The sequence below is a fragment of the Esox lucius genome, chromosome 11 (assembly GCF_011004845.1).
Source record: "Esox lucius isolate fEsoLuc1 chromosome 11, fEsoLuc1.pri, whole genome shotgun sequence".
Lineage (NCBI taxonomy): Eukaryota > Metazoa > Chordata > Actinopteri > Esociformes > Esocidae > Esox > Esox lucius.
Genome location: NC_047579.1, coordinates 14708235 through 14726402, shown reverse-complemented (window position 1 = coordinate 14726402; position 18168 = coordinate 14708235). Strand labels below are relative to the sequence as shown.

General features: G+C 39.9%; 1 protein-coding gene across 3 annotated transcripts; it reads right to left on the bottom strand.

The window, feature by feature from the left end:
- Positions 1–3470: 3470 nt before the first annotated feature.
- On the bottom strand, positions 3471–17681 carry LOC105008378. Of its 3 annotated transcripts, none has more exons than XM_020050679.2 (6): positions 17573–17681; positions 8749–9027; positions 8371–8634; positions 6728–6793; positions 4897–4952; positions 3471–4594 (listed from the first exon to the last, which is right to left on the bottom strand). In XM_020050679.2, the coding sequence occupies exons 1-5, from the start codon at positions 17634–17636 to the stop codon at positions 4918–4920; spliced, it is 708 nt and encodes a 235-aa protein (XP_019906238.1). In that variant the 5' UTR covers positions 17637–17681; the 3' UTR covers positions 3471–4594; positions 4897–4917. The 3 variants fall into 3 exon arrangements, 2 of the variants coding, with proteins under 2 accessions (XP_019906238.1, XP_034150936.1); XR_004576402.1 differs by lacking the exon at positions 3471–4594 and adding an exon at positions 5686–5803 and having other exon boundaries at positions 4911–4952; XM_034295045.1 differs by lacking the exons at positions 3471–4594; positions 4897–4952 and having other exon boundaries at positions 6622–6793.
- Positions 17682–18168: the final 487 nt, after the last annotated feature.

The following is an 18168-nucleotide window of genomic DNA, read 5'->3' as shown; positions in this document are numbered from 1 at the left end:
AATCAGTTAAATCTAGAATGTATGTTTTTAAGACAAATTAACATTGTATGAGTATTTAATTATACTCTGATGAAGGACACATTAACATTCTGGTCCAAAACAGTTTGAATGGATGTAAGACTAATCTATAAAACAAGTTATTTGTACTGAGATTAAGGCACATTTAGTTGAAGTAGCTATATTATATGCAGCCCACTGTCAAATAAAAGTGAAACAAGCTACCTCAAAGCATCTAGTGTCACCATGGATCATCGTTTATTTTGTTAATTTTTCCATTCCGTGAGCCAGATTAGAAGATCCGTGGATCATCATTCATTTAATTCATCATTCTGTCCGGTGAATGAGATTCCGAAAGAGCTATGATCACCGTTAATTTTGTTCATAGTTCCTTCCAGTGAACAAGATTCAAAGTTCCGAAGATTCTTCTGAGATGAATCATGAATAACGATTCACCAAAATGATTCCTTCAAAAAGAACAAATCATTTGTGAACAACAAATCACTACTACTCAGTGCTAGCAACCAAGGTCTAACTTGTTAGATAAAACCTTGAAAATAAAGCCAGCTAAACATTTCTAGATAGAAGAGAGCTTTATTTATCCTGTCAGTTTGTTCTATAGTTATGAAAATGTACTTATCGTGAAAAACAAACATATAGTAATGCACACAGCCAGCCTACACACTGCTCGTTGTGAAAGAATGAATGAGAATGCCTCCATCACCAACCGGGATATGACAACATACAACGTGGCATTTTTCAAAATAAATGTATTTACATATGTGTACATAACATATGCATAATATTTACTGTAGCATTTTTGAGAAATTTGCATGTAAAGGCAAAGTGCCTCTGTGGAGATGTGGATGTTGTCACACTGAAAGCTACATTACTGCCTCAATTCCCATAATTACTTAAGGATTCCACTTGATTTGAGTGAAAGCCGGTCCCCTCTGTGTACACCATAAAATAAGCAATTTTACTGTAGCATTTTGGAGAAATGTGCATTTAAATGTATAGTGCATCTCTATGAAGACGTGAATGCTAGTAGTAAATGTAGGGTATGTTCTGTCACTGATATATGACCCTGGTGGGCGGGGCTTCTGGTTATATTTGACAGGGGGGTGGGACTTCCAGTTTGCTGGGTGGGGCTTCCTGTGTGATATATGTACTTCCTGTATGACGTGTGTTTGAGTGGAACTTCCGGAATGACGTATGCATGTCCGGTGACTTTGTAATTTATGATTGCATTGATGGGCTCATGTTTGATGTTTTACAATAATTGATAAACACCCCAGACAAGTGTTAACAGTAGTAAGATGTTTGATGTTTAACAAATGTGTCAGCAATACTAAGTACTAAGTGCTACAACAGATGTCTTACAACCAGTGGGTGTTAACTTTTCATGTTTCATGAGGTGATAGGTGGTTGGTGTGGTCTATGTATTTAAACCACGCAGACCCCGGTGATGGTCATTCAGTCCTGCCAGAGTAAACTTACGTACACATTATACACCATGGCGGAGTGTGCAGCGATAAAAGTTTTGGGTGAAACAGCTGAAAGCTACCTGCTTAACCGCTGCTCAGTGAGTCGGCAAGAGATTACAAATGGAAGGGCAAAGACGTGATCAACATGCCAGCCCCGAAATAACGAGTTCAACCCAAATTCATCAACTACACCAGGATATGTTGGCACAGGAGTGGAAGTTGGAAGATGGGCGGATCGGTAGATACATTTTCAATCCTGAGATACTGGAGGTTGCATTTGATGAATTATCCAAAGGCCAAGAGTTTAAGGCTGGTTTGACTGATCGCATGGTCTTTAATGCCAGTTTATGGAACACCTTTCAAAAGTGTTTTATTTGGACCCAAAACAGGACACATAATACGGTAGATGTACTGTTTAAAGTAATTGACGGAATTGAATAGTGTGACTCTGTCGGATTGGAACTATTTCCTGACAATGTCGGTGTTAGAGTGTGCCTGCGACTGCGGACTGTTCGACGGACGTACAACCCTGAAGCCCCGCCTTAAGCTAACAGAGTCCTCAGCACAGCATTAAAACAGACAGTCTGTGAGTATCAAGCTGCCTGTAGACTTTATGAAACTTCTCAAGAATACAACCAATCGGAGTTTGAAGAACCCAAGGGTGTGGACTGGCTGTGTGACGCCTAGGATTAAAATGCTGAACCCTGCTATGGTACCCCAGACCCTGACAGCTTGACCCGACTGTTTTACCCAACAAGAAACTAGCATTGTCTTGACCGGCTTGGTGCTCGGCTAGGATCTCTTAATCTATCATACCTTACAAATGCTGACAAGAGTAATCACAAAATGGACAAAAGACTTGCACCACAGGTTTTAAAGATTATCAAAGCAACATTGGTTGTCATCATGGAAAACGCTGTTGCGGCTATACTCCACAAAGCATACATCGGATGTGAAGTGGACCACCCGAACCAGAGCATTAGCGTCTTGGTGCGACGAAAGCAAAGAGACTGCTGTCTAAGTTTGGCTAACTTCAGTTGTTGTGTTTACATTTATCTAAACAAATCCTATGTGGCTTTAATGATTAAACAGTTGATGCACAAAGCTTGCAAGAGTGTATTTGATGGTTGTAGACGTTTTTATAACCAAGACCATGCCAGTATAAAGCATTTTTATAATCTGAACAAGCATATGGAAATCGTCAGGAACACATCTGATGATTGGCCGCAATTGGTGTCATAAGGAGTTGAAACATATACTCTAAACAACTTCATGTATAAACTTTTTAAATGCTGACAACAAAGACTTTAAAATTTATGCATGTAACAGATGTTTGTGTGATAACACTTCTGATTAATGAAGCTGTGGATGTAAATTGTATTTCTAAAATCTTTACAGATTTTCTAATCAGCAGAATTGTGAAACCTTTTCAAAATTCTTGGATGATGTGTAATTCCAAAGACTCAAATGAAACAATGTTAAACATGTATTACCTCTCAATATTGACCCAATGCTTGTCTTCCTCTTGAAAATCATCTATGAGGGGAGTCTTCCTCTTCAGGATTATCTATGAAAGACAGTCTTTCCTTGCTAGGGATGCTGAAAGTCATTTGTACCAGATCCCCTACCTCTGAACCCTTAACATTTTAGTCATTTATCAGACAGTTTAACACAGCACAATTAACAGGAACAAATAGGGTTAACTGTTATGCTCATGGACAGAACATTTTTATAAAAAGGAAACAGATTTCCTACTAATCAAATAAAAATTATAAAATGATTTAGATGATGAAATACAATACTCTAAAAATAAGTAAAAAAATATGTAATAGTAAGAAATCTATCCCAACTCTCCAAATTATCTAAAAACCAGTGGACATTTTACTGTTTCATTTGTCTATAATATGTATAATTTATAAGGTTGTGTCTCAATTTACCTAATCCCCTCTTACTAAACCATTAAATACATGCCGTCTGTTTATGATTGAATGTACGTTTTGCAACATGTTTTTGAGTGAGTATGTGTCTAAAAACCTGATTTGATTATCTGTACATTACTTCTGAAGTGTGTGGATCTTCCCCAGTGAACTGGCTTGAGAACTGAAGCTAGTGACAGTTAGCATTGAACTAGCATTCACATGTATGAACCCGTTGTCTTACCAAGTTAGGGGTTATAATACTGGTTTATTGAGTATTTGAAGACTGATGAATCACTAAACGGTACATGGTTGTGAAGAAACTGAATTACTTGCTTCACCAAGCAGTGATTTATTGAAGCACACACTTTCCTATAAATCTGCTTTTTATAAATAAACAGAAGAGAATTATTGTCTTACATACAGAGGCTCATTCTTTTCATTAATAATAACAGTGCAAAAAAACATGTGCAGAACGGCATGCACAACCCAACCATCCTTATTATTAATGTCTTGTTTCTGCACACAACCTCATTGGGTTTCACTCCTACCAGTTAAAAAAGAAGCTCTAGCAGATGTGATCTTCAATACTGGAAAATAATTGCCTTATTTGCCAAAAATATGTTCAGTTTACTTAATTGGTTTGTGTGTAACAGCATTGCATCCCCAGCTCTACTACTGTCCCATGTGGGGCCCGAACCAGTGAACCTCTCATCACAATGATAACTGCAGAGGACCTTCTGGAGCAAGGAAAACAACTACCTCAAGTCACGTAGTGAGTGACGTACCTGACTGAACTGCTAACATTGCTAACTGGCTAGCTTATAGAAAGCTAGAGGAAATAAACTAATTTTACTAATTTAAATTAAAGAGGAGCCAGACTGATGGGTGGCCAGTCTTCTTCTGGCTGTGCCAGTTGACGATTATAAGTGTTCAGATCTTATATTCAGATCACCAGCAGGGAAATAAATGCAGATTGGCTGTATCCAGAGTCTTTAGACAGAATCCAGATCAGCTGCACAACCAGGTGGACAAGGACGCCCAGGTGGACAAGGACATGGGACAACCAGGTGGGCTGTAGGCAGTGGCAGCAGGAGTCACTAAATCAGCAACACAAACAGGAGGACTTGGGACAAGGACTATGAGTAGTCAGGCCAGGTAGTCTTGAGGCGTTGTCCAAGGGCTCATGTCCTCCTAAGGTTAAACAGAACAGCAGAATATTTTGAGGGAGCATTCCTTGGATCCAAAAAGGTACCTGAGAATATGATTCAGACTGACCCTTGAACCCCATCAAATAAACGAATGCAAAATAAACAATATGGACTTAAGATGGGACAGACTGACCCTTGTCCCAGTCAGATAAACCTATGCAACATAGACAATTGTCCCTAAAACAGGACAGAATGACCCTAGTCCCCCGACTCAAAACTATAACAGCTTAAAACTAAGCACTGAGACTAAGGACTTGTCAATGTATCATTGGTTTGGCTACTTACCATCCTGAAATACTGGATCATCTACACCTTGTCTTCTGAAATGAATTGGTTTTGTTCTGCAGGCAAACACAACATAGATTTAATCTGAGACCCATGCTTGTTTAACTTTTCTTGTGAGGATTTCTTTTGGGTCCAAAATGTATTCCAAATAAGGTTGCACACTTTATAACCCTAAACTTAATACAACTCTTACCCAAACTTTAACCCCAAGCCTAAACGTTTCATATTCAAATATAAATCATTAGCTATTATCCCGAGCAAACAAAATTAGTGAGGGCATTGCAACCAAATGCAATACCAACTGAATTACACAGGATCGTTTTGTATACATGAGGACTGGCAAAATGTCCACTCCTCACCAGATTTGCCATGGGTTTAACACTTCTAATAGTAAAACATGTACACATTTTAGCCTCCCTTCACAAACAGATTGAAAGCTACAACAATGAAAAAGGAATTTCCTGGTTTATGAATTTTCGAAAAGGTAATCAACAACATTCAAAATCCAAAGAAATGCCACATACAGTACATATGTTCTCATCATTAGATTATTTAGCCATAGAGTTGTTGAATCCATTGACCTCAGCTGCTAACAAAAATGCAAGATTATGCTAATCAGATAAATTGCATGAAACACTCCTTTACTGATAATCCAGTATAATATATATTTCACATTTAGGAATCAATCAGTTACATTAACTGTTAGAGCTACCAAAACATCTAATGATGAATGTCGTTTTTTGAAGTTTCACTTTAACACTAAGAGCCACGTCTCCCTCTGGTGCTCACCTCTCTCCCCAGCACAACACACACAGGCACCTGGCCACGCCCACTCTGGCAGATATCATTCCCTGGAATTCTGATTGTTCATCTGGTGCTAAAACCAGCAGTCAGATCACCATTGTTGCTAAATACAGATAATACAGAATACATATATTACATGTAACATTCCCGGCTGAACAGATGCAATTTACTCTTAGGAACTGATGTTTATAAAAGGATTTAATTTCCATAAAACACCGTACGACCTGTATGAACAAACAGACAAACTTCAGGCATATTGCATGCAAATACCCATAAACTTACAAACAACAGAATGCACCTGTGCAATCTATTTAGCCTACACCATAAACAGTGTGATAATAAAATCACATTCTAATATAAAGGCTAATGTAATAACATTGTTTTACTATACTGTAGCAAGCCTGAATAATATTAATTGTTTTTAATCACAACAATGCAATGTTGTGATTAAAAACTAAACTAAATTCATTACACACACTATGCGTAAGAACATAAGCAAATTAAATTGTCATCGCTGATATTCAAAACCTATACTAACGACACACTAACGTTAGCAAACATCTTTTGAGTAAATTGATAAACTTTTAAGTTCCTCAAAGTTTACCTCACGGAATAAAGTTAAAACTCTTCCTTTTGCCCTTCAGCAGCCAGGAGCTAAAAGTTGTAAATAAACCTTTTCTACGTTTGCACAGCGTGTAACAGAACATACATTTCTCCTCTCAGGTAACGTTAATCAGGATAGAGAAAAGGCGTCCGCGTACACACTACGCCGCTGCACTTTCACAGATTTCAAAATAAAGGTGTGAGAAGTAGGAAATCTAAACACTCTGGTAAAATAAATAAGAATTCAGTGTCATTAATTATTCAGTGAAAATTATCAACCAAAAAAGGTTATTTGGTAACATTTGGTTCATTCAGTTTAATGGCCATTTACATTACATATATATTACAGAAAAACAGATATTCTTCACTTAACTAATCTGGTTCTATGTGAAGTACTCTGTAACTAAAGATGGGATGTTCTTACCTGAGATGGCAATTGCACCACTGCCAAGTAAGCTGCGTATAACAACACCAACGACTTCAGAAAACTCTGAAAAGTCATAATTTATTAATAATTAAATCCCTCTGGAAATCACTTACAGTATCTCACAAATGTGAGTACACCCCTCACATTTTTGCTAATATTTGATTATATCTTTTCATGTGACAACACTGAAGAAATGACACTTTGCTACAATGTAAAGTAGTGAGTGTACAGCTTGTATAAATGTAAATTTGCTGTCCCCTCAAAATAACTCAACACACAGCCATTAATGTCTAAACCGCTGGCAACAAAAGTGAAAATTTACAAATTGGGCCCAAAGTGTCAATATTTTGTGTGGCCACCATTATTTTCCAGCACTGCCTTAACCCTCTTGGGCATGGAGTTCACCAGAGCTTCACAGGTTCCCACTGGAGTCCGTTTCCACACCTCAATGACAACATCACAGAGTTGGTGGATGTTACAGACCTTGCACTCCACCTTCTGTTTGAGGATGTCCCACAGATGCTCAATGGTGTTTAGGGCTGGAGACATGCATGGCCAGGCCATCTCCTTTACCCTCAGCTTCTTTAGCAAGACAGTGGTCATCTTGGAGGTGTGTTTGGGGTCGTTATCATGTTGGAATACTGCCATGCGGCCCAGTCTCCGAAGGGAGGGGATCATGCTCTGCTTCAGAATGTCACAGTACATGTTGGCATTCATGGTTCCCTCAATTAACTGTAGCTCAACCAGTGCCGGCAGCACTCATGCAGCCCCAGACCATGACACTCCCACAATCATGCTTGACTGTAGGCAAGACACACTTGTCTTTGTACTCCTCACCTGGCTTCCACCACACACACTTGACACCATCTGAACTAAATACGTTTATCTTGGTCTCATCAGACCACAGGACATGGTTCCAGTAATCCATGTCCTTAGTCTGCTTGTCTTCAGCAAACTGTTTGCAGGCTTTCTTATGCATCATCTTTAGAAGAGGCTTCCTTCTGGGATGACAGGCATGCAGACCAATTTGATGCAGTGTGCGGCGTATGGTCTGAGCACTGACAGGCTGACCCCCCATCCCTTCAATCTCTGCAGCAATGCTGGCAGCACTCATATGTCTATTTCCCAAAGACAACCTCTGGATATGACGCTGAGCATGGGCACTCATCTTCTTTGGTGGACCATGGCAAGGCCTGTTTTGAGTGGAACCTGTCCTGTTAAACCGCTGTATGGTCTTGGCCACCGTGCTGCAGCTCAGTTTCAGGGTCTTGGCGATCTTCTCATAGCCTAGGCCATCTTTATGTAGAGCAACAATTCTTTTTTTCAGATCCTCAGAGTTCTTTGCCATGAGGTGCCATGTTGAACTTCCAGTGACCAGTATAAGGGAATGTGTGAGCGATGACACCAAATGTAACATACCTGCTCCCCATTCTCACCTGAGACCTTGTAACACTAACAAGTCACATGACACCGGGGAGGCAACATGGCTAATTGGGCCCAATTTTGACATTTTGTTGACAGCCATCATAATTGCAAAAATGTGAAGGGTGTACACACTTTTGTGAGATACTGTAAAAATAAGCTGTGTTAATTACATAATTCATAGTTAGATAATATCAAACTTATGAGTGTCCACTCACGTGAGACAAATGGTCCAACTGGATCACTGACTTCCTCACTAACAGAGTTCTCCAACTTGCAGGTGTACTTGTAACCGTTTTGATACAGTTTACTGTCACTCTTAGTGACATCCAGTAACTTGTCAGTCTTTTCCCAGTTTCCCTCTCCCACTTTCCACCAGTAGGTCACTTGTTCAGCATCAGATGTGTCACCTTCACAGGTCAGAATGCAGGAGATTTGGTAATCTTGGCAGGTAACAATGATTTTTGGTTTGGGGACTGTTTCTATGAGAGAAGGGATCAAATTAAGGAATTGTCAGAACATTTCTGTAAGACACTGTTTAACCTGTAGTTTTGTTCAAGCCACTTGCCGTGACAAGCAAACAAATAATCACTTACTGAGAACAGATAATGTATATGTCTTCTCAAGGGTTTTGCTGTTAAACTCCACAGAGTAAACTCCTTCATCTGTTTTCCTCAAATCGGTAATTCTCAGCTCTCCAGTTGTTGTATTGAGGGTTGTGCGTCCTTTGAATTCACCATAGTAGATTACGTCAAGGCCAAAATCTAAGTCAAACTCTGTCACCTTGTTCTGGTACAACCTCCATTGGATGGGGGAGTGTGTCACAGAGTCTGGCATCAACACAACATCACCTCCCAATTTACAAAGAACATTCTCTGGAAAAAACATTTCATATATTATAGTATCCATGTTAGAAATCAGGTAACACTATTTGAAAGGTATAAATATGTTTTTCCATTGGCATTGAAAGTGACATTAAAGTGACATTAACTTTCTGAGCTTCACACTTGTCATAGGAAGTTTCCCCTGACCTCTGTAGTGGGAATGGATCCTTAATTTTCACCCTAGTTTTCAGAATGTATCTACTCAGATTACAAATACAGGATGGAGTGAAAAAAACATATGAATCATTTACTTGGCTGGAGTGTAGTGTTTTAGTAATTCTATTTCTATGTATTCTGTCCAATCATCAATGTAATCCAGGTGGATATTTTTTAATAAATAGCCTCAGAAGATGTCACTGTGAATCCTCCCTGAGTCATAGTGCATCCAAAATGCCAATCCATTGCCTTAATAAAGAGGATCAAAACCATAAAATATCACTGGTAAGTTGTTACTGGCTGATGATGACATAATGATTTGTTATTTATGATGCAAGATGATTTATACAACAGTCGGATGTGTGTATGCTAATTGTCTTTAATGTAAAAATGTGTCATTAAGTGTACACCATAACTTTTCAAAATCCTAACACTGCTACGCCTCAATTTAAGCAATGATCACTCCTATAGTTGTTGTCTGGCCATTGTAGTTTGGCACAAGGTCTTTAACAACAGCCAAGAAAATGGCTAGGAAAGGTGTTGGGATTCACAGATTATGCAGAATCCTGCAGGAGCGATAATAAGTGCTGAAGTTTGTGATGATATACCCACAATGCAAATGTGCAAATCAATCCCAGAACAACAGTAAAGGTGCTGAAGATGCTGGAAGAAACAGGTACAAAAGTATCTATAGCCAGAGTAAAACGAGTCCTATATCAATATAACCTAAAAGACCGATCAGTAAGGAAGAAGCCACTGCCCAAAAATGCCATAAAACAGATTATGGTTTCCAACTGCACATGGGGACAAAGATTGTACTTTTTGAAGAAATGTCCTCTGGTCTAATTAAATAAAAATTTAGAGAATATTAGCCCCCTGACATACACCTGCAAACCATGTCCAATTACTTAATTATTACCAAAGCTCTCCAACAGTTCTGCTCATTGATGTGGGGGCTGTTGATGGAGAGGTACATGCAGGAAGCTAGTTGCCCACCTCTATTCTCCCCTGTAATCTCTCTGTACTTTTTACACCTTAGTTTATTTGCATTACTTTAATGTACAGTACATCCAAGTGTGAACAGATTGAGGTTGTAAATGGAATTTAATAGGGATTAAGCCTTCTCTAGGATAGCTAGCTAGCTCATTTACTGTATGACTCACTTTGGGTGTGGCCCGGTTTTATGAAATAATAACAACATTTGGACATTATATGGTGAACATGAAAAACTTCATTTTATGTAATGTCGCTATAAATGTTTCCGTAACATTATAAACCTTTGGTAAAGAATTACAATGGTTAAAAGTATCTAGCTGGATCAAACTCACTAAAAAGTGCCTTTGGTGTCCTCAGAATCACTCAGTCATCATGAACATATTGCAAAATATGGCCAACATTTAAACACACATATCAGTACAATGATAGGTCTTTTGAAATGTGTTTCCCCGATTTTATACCATTTTGTTTGATTGGGTGTACCTAATTTTATCATGTCCCACACGCTGCTCTGCTAACTTCAATGAGTGTAACAGGTGGTTAATTCATTTTAAAATGTTCTTATTGTCCTCAGTTATTTGATAAAACAATAGATTTTGATCATCTATTTTATATTTTCATATTAATATTAAACATATTACGTGTCCCTGAAAATGCTGTCCAGCCTGTAATTATGGGGTAACTGCCCCTTTAAGAAACCAGCTGATTTAATCACCACTCTCTTGTCTTTCTTCAGTGGAGGTTAAAATAACTGCTGCAAGTTCAGTAAGTATCTACACTTATATTTCAACATTTTCATCATAATTGGGGTATTTCAGAAAGCAGGTTTAGTGAAAATTCAGAGTTAGTTGACCCAGAGTTGATGGAAATGCTGGGTTCACGGTTTCAAAGAGCCAGTTTGTTCTACTCTTAAATTGAAACCTGCCATCTGAATATGTCAAACAGGGCATGTCCTTTTTTCAAAGAGCCAGGAAGCAAAATACTTCCTGGCTCTTCGAAAAATCTCCGTCAGGAGAGAGTAATCAGACCCCACATGTTTTTTTTTTTATCATTCCCTAATGATTATCTGTTTAAGCATTACAGTTTTTCTGCATAATCGATGATTCATCTGAACAATATTCTCAGCCCTCATATCGTTCCTATGATACATGGTGGACATGCTCTCAGTTCGGAAATAAATTCTTTGTGTTGCAGTTTTCTGTATAACATTGGTGATGCTGAGCATAAGTATGGGGTCCGTGACATTTTTCTTCTGTTGCCATGATGAATCAAGTTATCTGCGTTCCATTGATGAGAGCTTTTTATCTCATTGTGCACGTGCTTTACTTGGGGTTAACTTAACTCAGAGTTGACAGAACCAATTTTTACCACCTGTTCTGAAACCGTCAACTCTGAGTTGTGGTTTCTACTTAGAGCATGTTAACCCTGCTTTCTAAAATACCCCCATTGTGTTTGTAGTTAGAAGTTGTCAAACTTCATATGTCCACCCTGCCATTGTGAAATATGAATAATATGGACATTTCAGAAATGTAAAATATATATTTTTAACAGTACACAGTCACATTCAACAATGAATCACTTTGCTAACTGAAGGTCCGCCATGTGTTCTTTAAATGCCTACTTTAGTCCAAAATGTCCACCCTGTCACCAAACCTTCCATGACAGGGTGGGCGTGGTACATGACAGGGTGGGCGTGGTACATGAAAGGGTGGGCGTGGTCCATGACAGGGTGGGCGTGGTACATGACAGGGTGGGTGTGGTACATGACAGGGTGGGCGTGGTACATGACAGGGTGGACGTGGTACATGACAGGGTGGGCGTGGTCCATGACAGGGTGGACGTGGTCCATGACAGGGTGGGCGTGGTACATGACAGGGTGGGCGTGGTACATGACAGGGTGGGCGTGGTCCATGACAGGGTGGATGTGGTCCATGACAGGGTGGGCGTGGTATATGAAAGGGAAGACGTGGTCCATGACAGGGTGGGCGTGGTCCATGACAGGGTGGACGTGGTACATGACAGGGTGGGCGTGGTCCATGACAGGGTGGGCGTGGTACATGACAGGGTGGACGTGGTCCATGACAGGGTGGGCGTGGTACATGACAGGGTGGGCGTGGTCCATGACAGGGTGGGCGTGGTCCATGACAGGGTGGGCGTGGTACATGACAGGGTGGACGTGGTCCATGACAGGGTGGGCGTGGTACATGACAGGGTGGGCGTGGTCCATGACAGGGTGGGCGTGGTACATGACAGGGTGGGCGTGGTCCATGATAGGGTGGGCGTGGTCCATGACAGGGTTGGCGTGGTACATGACAGGGTGGGCGAGGTACATGACAGGGACGATAAGTGGGTAGTTTTTGCCACATTCTGATAATGTTACACATATTACAACAGTTATTACACACATATTATAACAGTATATGCTATACATAGGAGTGGGCGATATGGACTTTTTTGGCAGTATCAGTATCAGCATGGCTTTTTGACGATAATTTGACGATATTTTACAAATTTGTTTTCAAGGTATTAAAAACAACGGACTGTAAGCATAACAAAGTACATGGATTTCATTGCTTGTTTGAAAAAATACATCTGTACAGATGTAAATGAACAAGACTAGGCTAGCCTAGTTTAGCCGGACCCCCAATTAAAGGGGGACTCCGCAGTTTGAAAGGGAATGTTTTTAACTTTTTTCCAGAAATGAGTTAGCTATAGCTATTGGATGTATTAGAAAGTTTAGATGTGTTTGAAGGATAATTACTAACTGTTACTTTTCCCATAAAATGACATATTTATAACTAGCTCCATAAAATCTTACTGAAAATCATAATATTTAGTTTTTCAGGCAACAGCATCAAGGGGAAAGCATTCGATGGAGTTTGATGAGGAAACTGAAAAAACTGATTGAAAAATTGGAGGCACAGCTGGCAAAAGAGAACACTAAAACCCTGAAAAATATAAGAAGAGGTTCCATAGAGCCAAGAAAGAAAGTGCATCCAAATCGCCCCATGCCACAGTCAATGCTTTGTTGGGCCATCAAAAAGTGAATTCACCCATCAAAAGAGCTCTTCTTTTGATGCACACGTTTTTCTTCTAATAGATGTCAGTCGAATGACGACCGGCCGAAAAACAAACAGTCACATGGGTGAAGAACAAGATGCAGAAGAAGTTTCTTACTGATACAATGAGAAACTTGCATAGGAAGTTTATCTCTAACCACCTTTACCACATATCATACACCTCCTTCTGCCGTCCCAGACCCTTATGAGTGGTTAACCGCTCTTCCTCTGACTGTGACACGTCTATGCAAAAAACATGACAACTTGCAATTTATGGCCAGTGCTTTTGCTGAACCATGGGTTGCTGTCTTCAAGAAATATTGAGGAAATGTCTGAAGGAACCATGTGCGACCTCAAAGCCAAGGTCTGTGCTAACGGTGAGTGCAGCCAGGGAATGCTTCCACACTGGTCACCCGATACTGAAACCTCCTGGGCAAGAGAACATTTGTTTATCTCAATGGAGAAGATCATGAAGGATGAGAAAATGTCAACAATCACAGTAAAATAGGAAATAACAACACAAGAAGACCCAAACACACAATGGGCTCCCTGCACAACCGCTTCTGCGTTCTCCTTAATACTGCTCCTGCATTTCAGCTTGTGCCGCTATGTTATTAAAATAATGGTGCTCATTTATTCAAGTTGTGTTTACAAGGGTTACCTAAAATGAACAATGTTAATCGTATTTGCAAGTTGGAGAACAGATTTAAGACGTATTTATTGACAAACATGAACAGTTACAAAGATACTCATTTTCTTGAAATTATAACCAGTGAAGCTGGATCGGGGACAGCACAGTAGTCATGATCCAGATAAATGATGAATCTCAATTTGCATACTACAAACTGCAAATACGTACTTCGCGGATGATGGTGAAGTACGTACTGTTTAGTATATAGTAAGCTAGTATATGTGACGTCCTCCGCCGGCGTAGACCCTCTTCCGCGCTCCACCTCTCATGAACGCACCCCTAGCTCCACGGCACACGAACGCACCCCAGTCATCGGATCCCATCACCCTCATTCTGAGCACCTGTGCCTCCACCTGTGTCTAGTTTATGCCCCTATTTAGTTTGGTTCAGTTCTCCCTGCTCTTTGTGAGGTATTGTTTGTCACTCATTATTGAGTGACAAACAATTCTGTAACAAACGGTCTGGTTTCGCCGTTACCGAGTGTTGTCCTGATATCGATTCTCGTGTTTTGACCTTCGACTGATCTGCTCCTCGACATTGTGTCTAGCCCTGTGATTTTGTATTGTTTCGTATCTCATGATTCTGACCCTAGCCTGTACAACTGTCCTTCGCCTTGCCTTACTGGGAGTTCGTCTCCCTTATAACACGCCTGCTCCACGATAGGAACCAGCCTCTCTACCCATTCATTAGTATACCAGTATTTTGACCGATTGGGACACATTCACTCGTCATACAATTCCGTCTCAACATGAGAATTTTGTCACGCATTAACATAACGCCAAGTTTGAATATTTAGCTAAACAACATTAAGCATAGTTAAACTGACTAACGTTTCTCTGAAGTTTAATGGCTTATAGCCAGTAATAGTATCTTACTACTTGGAATAGTCATAAGAATTGCAATTGCGAGCGAGACTGAAGACGAACTTTACACTGCCAAAGCTATGTCATTTCATGCCACAACAACGGTCATTTTTCCTTCAGTCGCCAATGACATTGATACATTAACTGTCAATGTAGGTGACGATTACTGACTTTTCCATCAGTTACCCTCCTCTTTTACTTTGCATTTATTGGAATCAGGTGTGCTAAATTAGAGTTGGAGAGAACCTACAGGACAGTAGACTCCAGGAACAGGGTTGGGTAGCCCAGACCTAGCTGGTCTGTGGTGAAATGCCTGCTGCATATTTTAGATTGGACTGTAATATAGTGAAGTGGTCCTGGTGTATTTGCCCTAACCACTGCTTCTTCAACTCAACGTCAAACGGGAAGCTATGCATATTAATAACCCCATTGAATTTAGGAGATGAGGTGCACGAGGTACAGAGCAATGGTCTGAATATTTCTTGTTTATAAAAGATACATTCTTAAATATATTTTTCTGGCGAGCAGTGTTATTGGAAATGGGAAGTACATCACCAAGTAGCCCATTCCTACTCCATGAAGCTTCTCCATTTCAGACGCCATGTTTCTAACATTAAGTAGCAGTTTGACGTCTACAGGGAGCTCAGGAGGAAGCTGAAGCGCAACAAGTGCCTCCTTCATGTGGGTTTTAGTGACAATTACTCATGCAAGTACAGTAAAGAAATCCAGTCTGTGCATTTTGGAGGCTCACACCAGGGAGTGCTGTACACAGGAGGTGAAAAGGTGCCGCACACATGCTCCAAATCACCCTCCAGAAGACATGACCCTGTAGCCACCAGGGCACACCTTATGATCCATATCACCCTCCAGAAAACATGACCCTGTAGCCACCAGGGCAGACCTTATGATCTATATCACCCTCCAGAAGACATGACCCTGTAGCCACCTGGGCACACCTTATGATCTACACTCACTTAAAGGATTATTAGGAACACCTGTTCAATTTCTCATTAATGCAATTATCTAATCAACCAATCACATGGCAGTTGCTTCAATGCATTTAGGGGTGTGATCCTGGTCAAGACAATCTCCTGAACTCCAAACTGAATGTCAGAATGGGAAAGAAAGGTGATTTAAGCAATTTTGAGCGTGGCATGGTTGTTGGTGCCAGATGGGCCGGTCTGAGTATTTCACAATCTGCTCAGTTACTGGGATTTTCACGCACAACCATTTCTAGGGTTTACAAAGAATGGTGTGAAAAGGGAAAAAAACATCCAGTATGCAGCAGTCCTGTGGGCGAAAATGCCTTGTTGATGCTAGAGGTTAGAGGAGAATGGGCCGACTGATTCAAGCTGATAGAAGAGCAACTTTGACTGAAGTAACCACTCGTTACAACCGAGGTATGCTTAAGCTTCAGGAGGTTTTAAGCTTCAGGAGGTCACCCTATCTGATGTTCCTCTTTCATATGATCTGTCCCAAGCATGTGAAAAGACACCAGATAAACAAAGCAGACCAGAAATGATTGAGTGAAAACACATTGGACAGTGGTGCATTGTTAATTATGACAACGAAGGTGACCCAGGTGTCATCATGGATGTTGAAGGGCACGGTGTGAAAGTCAAGTGTTTGCACCACAATGGCACAAACAAGTTATTTTGTCCAGGTCCCCAGGAGGACATCAGTTGGTACCATGATGGGCAGATACTTTGCCTAATGTCAGAACCTCAAGCTCTGAACAGGCGCTCTCAACAGATTGAGGGGTCTGTTTGGAAGTAATTGGAAGAGCAAGTACAGTAATGTCGAAAATGTACTCCTGAAATAATTATTTATATTGCTTAAGATTTTCCTGTGCTTTAATCAATTATGGATTATTTTCTAGCTCCCCCATTAAAGCGTTTGTCCAACCCTGTCATGCCAAGGTCTACCCTGTCATGTTGTTGTCCTCCCTTTCATGTTGTTGTCCTCCCTTTCATGTTGTTGTCCTCCCTGTCAAGATGTTGTCCTCCCTTTCATGTTGTTGTCCTCCCTTTCATGTTGTTGTCCTCCCTTTCATGTTGTTTTCCTCCCTTTCATGTTGTTGTCCTCCCTGTCAAGATGTTGTCCTCCCTGTCATAATGTTGTCCACCCTATCATGTTGTTGTTCACCCAGTCATCTTCATGTTTTATGAAAATAAACCAATTATTTTCACAAGTTGGCAAAACCTTTTGGGATTTCTTTATAAACAAATGAGGGCCAAATGGAATTGTTTGAACGTTAGACCACATATCTTTGTTGATAGAATTTATTTAGATAAGTGCTACTAACACAAATTTTATAGGGAAACAAATATTTTTTTCAGTAATGTCATTATTATCAAACCTTCCCATTAACTAAAATATATTGTTGCGAAAGGGACTAAATATCTTTCTGAAAATCTATATTTTATAATCACTGTGCAATTAAAATATGTTTACTCTACTTTGAATTTGTCCATGACAGGATATGGACACATGTTGCAGTTTGCACCTACATTGTCTGAGTGCTGTTAATTTATTAGAAGTGTTGGAGCTTGACCAACATGCATTTCTAACAGCCTAAGGTCTACTTTATACAATGAATAAGGGGTTAAATAGAAAATCCCAGCTTTTTATTTTGGAAATTATGAAGTCTCAAAGGCACTTTATGGTGATTTTCACAGAGCAAGCTATTACAATATTTGCTGAGCTAGTACAGTGCTGTGCTGTATGCCTGTTTCGGCTGCATATTCATTCATATTAAAACCCTCTCTTACCTGTTATGGAGAACACAGTCATGGCCAGACATAATAAGATCAACGTTGTGATGAGATTAGGCATACTTGTTGGTTTTTAAATAAATGTGTCAAATGTTGATATGGTAGGTAACGGATTCTATGCATACACTATTTCAAGGGCTGCTTATAGCATGCTCTTTTTTTTTCACTAAAAGTGAAAGTAAAATTTGTTGGTGTCCACCCATAAGCCCTCTCTTGGAGAAAACGATCCATTTATTGTAAATATATATTTAATGGAAACAATGCCCCGTACTGTGAAATGTGTACTGTATAGTATCTAATTAATCCACAGACCTGATACACGTTCTTGCAAATGTTCACCCTGTTAAATTACAGTGGGCTTACAGTGGAAACATGTTTTCATAAACTTTTCTCTATATCTTAACAATTTCAGTTGGACTAAAAGCAAATAAATTCCTCTGTAGTCAGTTTCTTGTCGTCAGAATAGGATTTTGCCTTGGAAGAATTGAAATTGATGAGGTTCGTATTAGGGTAACAACAAGCCATATTTATTTAGTTATTAGCTAAACTATCTAATGTTAAAGCCTAAATTTATAACTTAGAGTAACATTAGC